This window comes from Synchiropus splendidus, chromosome 17 (genome assembly GCF_027744825.2).
Source record: "Synchiropus splendidus isolate RoL2022-P1 chromosome 17, RoL_Sspl_1.0, whole genome shotgun sequence".
Classification (NCBI taxonomy): Eukaryota; Metazoa; Chordata; class Actinopteri; order Syngnathiformes; family Callionymidae; genus Synchiropus; species Synchiropus splendidus.
In genome coordinates, this window is record NC_071350.1 from 19,621,734 (window position 1) to 19,631,303 (window position 9,570).

Consider the following 9,570-nt stretch of genomic DNA (forward strand, 5'->3'; position numbering starts at 1 on the left):
TCGCAGCCCATTTGTCTATGGACTTCATGAGAGTGTTGCTAAAGAAACAGCACCGGCGGCTCCTCAGCCTCCAGTGAGGAACCAGTCGCTGGCTTCACTGGTCCCCGTGAAGCCAAGTATCCGGGTCATGCAGAGCCTCTGCCGGTCGACAGATGAGTCACAGCACTGGCCTGCGGTTGACCCTCATTACCAAACGGTCACGGTTTCATGTTTGACCTCGGGTCCGGTCCAGACTGGCTCCTCCTCACCGGCAGCAGTTGGGCTTCCTGGCGGCTAGGCGGGCGTCGTGCGTCTCCGTGATTCCTGTGAAGAGCACGGGAGTCAGCGTCCCATCTGCGAGAGCCTCTTCAGCACTCACTGATGACGTCGGTGGGATGGCGGGAGCCGCTCTTCTCCACCTCCGACAGAACGTTGGCCTCGAAGGTCAGCGACGCCACGCGGAAGAAGAAGTCCCTGACGCCGTCTCCTGCGAGAGAGGACAGCCAGGGGAGTTGGCGCGAGGCCAGGCAGGGTGCGGCGGCCGCAGACCTGACTTGGCGGACACGGCCCAGTACTCGGCCCGGATCTCCTCCGACAGCCTGATGGCCTCCTGCTCCACCAGGGCCAGCTGCTCTGGAGACTGCAAGAGAGCAGGGTGAGCCCCTGACGCCGTGCGCCGCCTGCTCAGCTCAGCTCTACTCACGCTCAGGTCCTTCTTGGTGCCGACCAGAAACAGAAGAACGCTGGACGGGTCGTTCTCCTTCATGGCGTCCTGCAGCCACTGCCTGCGCGCACACACACGTTTATACCTCTATACTTGTGAGGACCTCCCCTGGTCATCACCCTTTCCCCAGCCTCTCCCCATAAACCTAACCATCCAAAACACATGGCTCACCTGAACCTGAAAGTTAGGAACAGTGGTTTAATATCTACAAGACGCTTGGCAGCGAGAGGCTTTTAGAACCTGACGGACATGTCTGTTTAAACTGAGCACATTTCTCTTTCCATTCTAAGAACAACTGGTCAATCCGCTCGTCCTGCCGTGGGGTGGTGACCTCACACTCGGGTTAGGGTTAGGGGTTAGAGTTAAAAAACTCCTCACAGTCGAGACAGGTAGGACACAGTCCCGAGGCGACCCGTGTGTAGGTGACGTCGTACCTGGCGTGTGCGAGTGACCCGACGCAGCTCAGGTCGAACACGACGACGATGGCTGGACGGGAACAGAGAAACTTCAGTGGGACTCCATGTCACCTGCCGGAGGGTCTCACCTTGAGCTCCTCTGTAGTAAGTGGAGGCGATGCACTTGAAGCGCTCCTGCCCCGCCGTGTCCCACCTGAGAGCACCGCAACACAGTCAACATCAGCCAGACACGGCGCCATGGCAGTGCGTGAACTTACAGCTGCAGGCTGAACGGGAGCCCCAGAACCTGGAAGCGCTCCATCTCAAAGTCCACGCCGATGGTGGCCTTGTAGTTCCTGTCAAACGCCCCCCTGCAGAACCTGGGCAACGGAGACCAGTGAGGCGGTGGCACCACGCGGCTGGCTCACCCTCACCTGCTGATCAGACACGTCTTCCCCACAGCCACGTCTCCCACCACGATGACCTTGGCCACGTTCAAGCTGAGGACAGAGGAGACACCACCAGGTCTCTCACCGGGGTCTGAAACCCTGTTGCTGTCCACCCACTCCAGGGGTTTCACTGCTCAAGGAGCCATTAAAGAAGGACTTCTCTTTGGTTGGTCTCACACAAATTCTGAAAGTGCTCCAGTAATTCTGAGCACATCTTACGAGAGAGGACAAGTGTGGCTACAGGACTGGAGATTTCCATGTTTCTGCGACCCACCGTTTGGCCACTGTGGCAGTTTACAAACGGGAACATGACTAGATTTCGACTGCTCTGCTCCGCTCTAACCAGCTTGATAGCTCACTCTAACTTTTCGATTTTCGCCAAATCTCGGGTTCTTCGAGGCCGATTTGTGGGCAAACAATACGACTTGGCTGTGATCTTTTTTTAGGGCGACAGAGGACAGAAGTGCAGCTGCGTTTCGAGCTTTTCATTGAGTTTGGAGGCCAAAGTTTGGGGAGCTGCGAGTCGTTGAAGTAGAGGCAAATTTCATTCATTTTCAATGGGAAAATTGGTGACGAAACCTGGCCTATCTCTGGAATTCTGGCTCCTAGGTCAGAGAAAAAAACAGCAGGTGATTCCCGGGCGGGCCGCATGCTTTGGTTTTTCAAACCGCATCTCTACAGCAAAAGCTCTGGGAGGAGCAGCGGGACGAAAGGTTGAAAGAAAATGGCCGACGCAAAGAGCACCATGGTGAGTGCACTCAGGTGCATGACAGTGCCAGCCGTGTGTGAGGAGGGCGCTGCTCCCACCTGACCGAGTCGGGCCTCTGGACCTGGCACGCGGCCGTCACCTGAGGGTGGAAGCTGTCTCGGGTGTGCAGCGCTGCGTGGGGACTGAAACACTGAGACACAGAGGCGAGAGGCTTCACTCGCAGCTCTGAAGGATGGTGAGGTGAGTGTGGACCCGCTGCACTTGTGAGGACCGACCTTTGGAAACACACCTGCTCCTGGGACCCCGCAAGGTTAGGCCTCAATCTGGGGGTCCAAACTTCAAAATCACTGGCTCACTTTGGTTCAGAGCCCGGTTCAGGAGGGGGAGGCCCTGACAGGTCCTCACAAGGAGAGCGGTAGCACAGTGTGTGTGTGTGTGTGGTTCTGACCTTTGGCAGTTGTGTAATGATTCGATCCTTCTTCACAGGTGGCAGCATCGTGAACCCCGGGCCACACTCGCTCTCTGACACGCACACACACGCACACACACACACTTATGAGGACACTAACTAGTCCACCCAGTCGGAGCCGCATCAGCGCGGTTCCAGCCGGGAAATGAACGCGTTCACACCTGAAGAGCGAGAACAACCTTTGGCCACTGTTTCCGGAGAAATGCCAGAAAGTTAGTTCTTCAAACGAGAAACCTCTTGACGCAGTGGTCCGTCGTGCGTGTAGAGGCGATGTGGGCGGCTGCGGTTAGTAAGACAAGAGCGGTTCCGTTACCTGGAGCTGGAGCGAGATCCGCGGGCCAAGTTTCGCTGATGCGTTCAGTGCCGAGCTGAAGACGAGTCCGAGCCGCCGCGCGTCCCTCTGCGCGCCAGACGCGTCGCTCCGCTCACTGTCAAACAGCGCCACCCTGCGGCCACAGCCCCAGTCCGTGCCACGCTGGGAGTAGCATCTTGCGCGGTGCGCTCATGTTTCCGTGTAGCATTAACATTTCTACATTGAACATTGTTTTTTATGTACTAATTGGAGTTGTGTTCTGTATGTTGAAAAGAGTAACAAGTCCATCCACAGCTTCTGAACCGTAGCCACTCGTCCTCTTTTCGCTCCACCCTGCACATCAAACCCCAAGAAACACAACATATATATATGTCCTGTTTTGTTGTTCTGGCGGACTCCCCCGGATGACGGCTCTTAGGGATTGATTCGTGGCTTTAAACGGCCACTTGGGGTCGCACTTGTGCGGTGCCATCTGTTTGGCTCCTTTGAAGCCAAGCACTTGATGAGTGTGGAAATAGCTGTAGTTCCACTCCAATACAGCAGGCGGCAGACGGTGTCTGGCTGGTGACGTCATTTCCGCCGCCCGCTCCATATAAGCGCTCTCGCGGCTGTCTGTTGTCCTTTCCTGCCTTAGACCTGTCGGAGATTGTGTAGCGCTCGCTGACGCGACCGTCGGTTCTGTTGTTTGGAGGAGCCCGCGGACTATAGAGACGTTCAGTCCGCGCTGTGTTGCTGTTTCGCCAGTAAAATAAGATGTTTCTCGGCGGAAGAGCGGCGTCTACAGGCCGCGGCCGAGCACGTGTCGCGGACGGAGGCGCGCGGGAGCTCGACCACGGTAAGATGCTCCCGTCCCTCGCGACTGTTCGCCGAGTTGGCGCTAATACGTGCCACATTTTTGATGCAACACCTGAATATTGGCTTCTCTCAGGCTAACCCGCTGCCCTCCCGGCTGAGCCCCGCGTCAGCGCTCGGGTGGGTCAAAGGTCAAGCCAAGCGTCTCATTTGACCCCGCTGTTGTGTTGGTCACCGTCCGAGCTCCACCGATGGTCTCTGGTTTCCTGACCGCTGCAGACATGAGTTGCTGCCCAGCCTCCAGCTGATGCTCAGCCTCCACGTGACTCCATCTTCCCACTGGCTGCTGGCGTCTCCTGCGGGTCACGGCACGTGTGACCCCCGCCCTCTGGCCGGAAGCCTTGGTGTCGCTCCAGGTGGGTGCTCCTTCCCCTGTGTGGAGCCGAGTGTTGTGTTGTGCTGTGATGACATCTAAACTGACACAGCTGGAATTACCGGCAGATGGTTCAGTGGTGACGCTTGGTTTTCTGAGCTCTGCAGCCTGAGCGCCGGCGCCGGCTGCTCTGCTGGCAGCCACTTGACTCCGTCTCCTTCTGTTGCAGGAGCGTCTCCCTGGGACTCCTCCTGGCAGGCGGCGACTCGGTCGCAGGTGAGTGGCGCAGCGTGACGCTGCTTCTGCTGCTCATGGTGTCGTGATGAAACCTAAACTGATGATGCTGGAATTACCGTCAGACTGTTCGCTGGTGAACCTTGGTTTTCTGAATCAAACGCTGCAGGCTGAGGGCTTCCAGCCCAGGACGCCATCGTCTCATGAGGCTTTCTTCCGCAGGGGTCGGCGTCTCGGCGCAGCTCTCTGAGGACCAGAGCCTTCCAGGGGGAGACCTGCTGTGTTTGTTGACATCAAATGAACACTGTTCTATAAAAGCCTTTTGGAACATCAACTGCCTTCAGTCGTTCATGCCCCGCCCCCCTCTGGTTCTCACTGGTCAAGTTGAGCTCATGTTGCTCTTTCCAAACCCAGTTCTTCAGGTCTACATTCTTGGCTTGACCTTTGACCCTGAATCTCTCTGCTCAAGCGTCCTCTCCTCACTAGATGGTCTTCAGAGCTTGAGCCCTGGGTGGAGGTTTCTGACCAGCGTTGAGCTTTGCTCCCTGACTGAGCTTGTGTTTTAGCTAGGGATGGGTAAATGAGGCATAAAGCGTTTCGCCACAATGACGCACTGCGTTGATACTGTCACTGAACACTGACACCTGCTGGACATGAAGAATCCCTGCAGGCCACCGACTGGACAGACTGAACTGACTGACTTGATGACCTGCTGTAAACGATATCATTGACGTCTCTGCATTCATTGTTATCCCATATCTTTAAATGTGAAAACCTTTTTTTACTTAATGTTTTTACAGGTGCTAAATTAACTACCTTGAAATTTGATTTGTAATGGAACACGGCAAGTCGAAAATCTGAGACAAACTGGGTGAAGACTGAAATAAATCCATTCTCCGACAGGAGATCAAGATGGTCCCACACGACTAGCGTTTCCCTTGGTGCTGCCCCCTAGATCCACGCAGACATTCACAAGGAACCGTGAGATCGGATGGTTTCAGCAGCTGCTTCCTGTTGACAGATGCGCTTCGTTGTTAACAGATTGGTGCATTTTTGCCATGTCAACACGGTCACATGATCGTCTCACCGACGGCGGGATTGTTCTATGAGCTCGGAGTGCCGCTGTTGCGGTAGCCGTCGCTAGTTTTCACCTGCTGGCTGTGGTTTTCACCTTGGAGCCTCCTGTTGGGACCGGAGTCCCAGACCTTGGTTCGACCTCTGACCTGCTGTCTCTGAAGTCACTGAGCTGAGTGCAGCGCTGCCTGTGATTACAAGGTCAGATGAAAGGTCAAACCGCTGTGAACACCTGGTGAGTCTGTCAGAACCGGAGTTTCTGCTCTGTGAGCACCAAGTGGTCCGACATGTCCTCAGCTGCAGGAATGAAGCGCTTCAGCTGAAGCCTCGCGCTCGGGCAGCAGTGACGCTTCACGGCGGAGGTGTGGCGCAGGTGCAGCGCCCTCAGCCTGGGCTCCTGACCCGGCTGTGGCGTGTGCCACGTTGTCAGGCCGATTGCTTGAACTCTTCCACTGCAGTTTCCCACGGTGAAACGTTTGTGCAGACACTTGGCTTCAGGGTGGCATGTTGGAAGCAGAACTTATTTCTATCCTACTCTTTACACTTGCATCTGAGCAGAGAGAAGCGTGGTTGGACTCCTGAGTTTTGAGTTGTATTTTCTTCTCACTGAGGTGAGAACAGCAGTCGGTGGCACCTGTGAGGCGACCAGCTCTCACCTGTGGTCAGTGGTGATCGGCGGACTCTGACCGGACGTCTGACTTGCTCTGCTCCTGATGGTTCAGATGACCGCGGTCCCAGTCAGCGTCCCGTCCCTTCCATGTCCTGGCTGGAGGCCCCCCCGTGTCTGGAGTCGCTGGCATGTCTGACACGCCAAGCGCGGCTGCGGGTTACAGGGATATAAAGCCCTTTCACTGCGCCTCTCTTGACAACATTCCTCTGCCGCAGGGTTTCCTGCTGCAGCCTTATATGCAAATCAGCTCATCCGTCTCGGACTTGTCATGCATGTGACAAGTCTGGACCAAATGGTCTCGAGGGGAAGAGCTCAGAGGACGGGGGGGATAATCGCCCTGCATTGTGGCTGCAGCCTGCGGCGACACGTTCCTGCACATGTGTTCTGTGATCACCACGTAAACAACACGGGCGACTCGGCACGGGATGAAAGTCGCCTCCCGTGTGGACTGGAAAGTCATTTCTACGAGTGTCTTGCTGTAATCCAACGCTGTCACGCACAGCTGCGGGGCAAACATCTGCAGGTGGGACTTCCTCTCCAGCAGCCGCTGACCTCCTGCAGGAGCCCAGTTCTGCTGGTCACCTGCTTCATCCACACTGGCCACGGTGGTCTGCAGTGATACGGCTCCTCAGGACAGCGCCATGGCTGCTGTCCGTCTCACACGAGCCTGGTGAAGTGGTGCGTGGTCTCCGGGTCAGGACCGACCGACCTGGGTCAAAGGAGCCGCACCGGACGCCCAGTCAGAAGGGCCTGAGGTTACTTTACCATCTGGTGGTGTAGACCAGCTCAAGACCTGGGTTTGGGCGGGCGAGACTCAGCTGGGGCAAGACCAGGAGTTGGAAGGGGGTGAGACGGAGTCAAAACCTACACCAAGAGTTGGAAGGGGGTGAGACGGAGTCAAAACCAAGACCAGGAGTTGGAAGGGGGTGAGACGGAGTCAAAACCAAGACCAGGAGTTGGAAGGGGGTGAGACGGAGTCAAAACCTACACCAAGAGTTGGAAGGGGGTGAGACGGAGTCAAAACCAAGACCAGGAGTTGGAAGGGGGTGAGACGGAGTCAAAACCTACACCAAGAGTTGGAAGGGGGTGAGACGGAGTCAAAACCAAGAGCAGGAGTTGGAAGGGGGTGAGACAGAGTTAAAAAACCAAGAGCAGGAGTTGGAAGGGGGTGAGACAGAGTTAAAAAACCAAGACCAGGAGTTGGAAGGGGGTGAGACGGAGTCAAAACCAAGACCAGGAGTTGGAAGGGGGTGAGACGGAGTCAAAACCAAGACCAGGAGTTGGAAGGGGGTGAGACGGAGTCAAAACCTACACCAAGAGTTGGAAGGGGGTGAGACGGAGTCAAAACCAAGACCAGGAGTTGGAAGGGGGTGAGACGGAGTCAAAACCAAGACCAGGAGTTGGAAGGGGGTGAGACGGAGTCAAAACCTACACCAAGAGTTGGAAGGGGGTGAGACGGAGTCAAAACCAAGACCAGGAGTTGGAAGGGGGTGAGACGGAGTCAAAACCTACACCAAGAGTTGGAAGGGGGTGAGACGGAGTCAAAACCAAGAGCAGGAGTTGGAAGGGGGTGAGACAGAGTTAAAAAACCAAGAGCAGGAGTTGGAAGAGGGTGAGACAGAGTTAAAAAACCAAGACCAGGAGTTGGAAGGGGGTGAGACGGAGTCAAAACCAAGACCAGGAGTTGGAAGGGGGTGAGACGGAGTCAAAACCAAGACCAGGAGTTGGTAGGGGGTGAGACGGAGTCAAAACCAAGACCAGGAGTTGGTAGGGGGTGAGACGGAGTCAAAACCAAGAGCAGGAGTTGGAAGGGGGTGAGACGGAGTCAAAACCTACACCAAGAGTTGGAAGGGGGTGAGACGGAGTCAAAACCAAGAGCAGGAGTTGGAAGGGGGTGAGACAGAGTTAAAAAACCAAGAGCAGGAGTTGGAAGGGGGTGAGACAGAGTTAAAAAACCAAGACCAGGAGTTGGAAGGGGGTGAGACGGAGTCAAAACCAAGACCAGGAGTTGGAAGGGGGTGAGACGGAGTCAAAACCAAGACCAGGAGTTGGTAGGGGGTGAGACGGAGTCAAAACCAAGACCAGGAGTTGGTAGGGGGTGAGACGGAGTCAAAACCAAGAGCAGGAGTTGGAAGGGGGTGAGACGGAGTCAAAACCAAGACCAGGAGTTGGTAGGGGGTGAGACGGAGTCAAAACCAAGAGCAGGAGTTGGAAGGGGATGAGACCGAGCGTGGGTGAGACAGAGTCAAAACCAAGACCAAGGGTTGGAGGGGGGTGAGACTAAGCGTGGGCAAGACCGAGTCAAGACTTAGCTTGGGATGGTGAGACTCAGCTGGGGCAAGACCAACACCAAGACTTGGAGGTGGGTGAGACCAAGCGTCGGTGAGACCAAGTTAAGACTTAGATTTGAGAGGGTGATACTCAGCTGGGGCAAGACCAGGAGTTGGAGGGGGGGCGAGACAGAGTCAAAACCAACAGCACGAGTTGGAAGGGGGCAAGACCGAGTCAAGAGGGTGGGACTCAGCTGGGCAAGACCAAGTCAAAGAGTTGGAGGGGGGTTAGATCGGGCATGGGTGAGATGGAGTCAAAGCCAAGAGCAAGAGTTGAAGAGGGACAAGACTGTGGGTCTTATCGAGTGAAAGTGCTGAGGTGTGATGCCGAGTCAAGACCTAGATGTCAGAGGGTAAGACTCTGCGGTGACACTGAGTGATCGATGAGAAATGAAACTGAGTCAAGATCGAGACCAAGACTTTGATGGCGGGTCAAGACCAAGAAGAACTGAGACTCCTGACAGAGTCAGACCGAGTCCTGACCAAGACGAAAACTTTGAGGTGGGAGACCAAGTCAAGACTAAGATCAAGGCTTTGAGACGGGCGAGACCGAGTCAAAACCGAGACCAAGAATTTGAATGGAGACATCTGGAAGTAACAGTGAGTTTGTCCTAAGCTATAACTTCATTTCTGACTGTTGAGAGACCAACCCTCCTGTCTCGAGGCCCCAGAACAAGCCTGTTCTGTCCTGATGTGGTGAAGGGCAGAAGAACCCCAGAGAACTTGGTGGCCTCTTAACCTGGGCGATGATTGACTGTCAAAAATCCTGGTCCAGATCCCGAGTCCAGCTGGACCGAAACAAGACGGAGCTGCTTCTGAGGAAAGACCAAGACCTTGACTGGGTTCGTGTCGCATCACTGCGCTGGCCTTGGTGCCGCTAGCTTCAACGTTGAGCCTCAAACATTTGAGTATAATGGGCCTCGCTGACATGAGTGACAGGACTCCAGACGCAGGAATGTTTTTTCTTCAAAAAGTCGCACATTTCAGGGAGGCTTTCGTGCCTCGCTGTGGTGCTGGATTGTCCCTCAGGCAGCAGGCAGGTTCGGAGGTCTCCCGCCC

At 55.5% G+C, this 9,570-nt stretch overlaps 1 protein-coding gene, 1 long non-coding RNA gene and 2 other non-coding genes across 4 annotated transcripts; 3 read left to right on the top strand and 1 right to left on the bottom strand.

Moving 5' to 3' along the window:
* Positions 1-101: 101 nt before the first annotated feature.
* Positions 102-3,358, bottom strand: LOC128748143 (ras-related protein Rab-34-like). The gene is made up of 10 exons (XM_053846580.1): positions 2,705-3,358; positions 2,355-2,446; positions 1,533-1,598; positions 1,377-1,478; positions 1,248-1,312; positions 1,138-1,189; positions 683-764; positions 529-619; positions 359-466; positions 102-303 (listed from the first exon to the last, which is right to left on the bottom strand). The coding sequence occupies exons 1-10, from the start codon at positions 2,750-2,752 to the stop codon at positions 245-247; spliced, it is 765 nt and encodes a 254-aa protein (XP_053702555.1). The 5' UTR covers positions 2,753-3,358; the 3' UTR covers positions 102-244.
* Positions 3,359-3,644: 286 nt separating this feature from the next.
* LOC128748146 (uncharacterized) lies at positions 3,645-4,771 on the top strand. Its single transcript, XR_008412756.1, has 4 exons — positions 3,645-3,873; positions 3,967-4,246; positions 4,433-4,479; positions 4,660-4,771. It is a non-coding gene; the product is annotated as an uncharacterized LOC128748146 (long non-coding RNA).
* On the top strand, positions 4,290-4,363 carry LOC128749010 (small nucleolar RNA SNORD65). The gene has a single exon (XR_008412869.1). It is a non-coding gene; the product is annotated as a small nucleolar RNA SNORD65 (small nucleolar RNA).
* Positions 4,521-4,594, top strand: LOC128749011 (small nucleolar RNA SNORD65). Its single transcript, XR_008412870.1, has one exon. It is a non-coding gene; the product is annotated as a small nucleolar RNA SNORD65 (small nucleolar RNA).
* Positions 4,772-9,570: the final 4,799 nt, after the last annotated feature.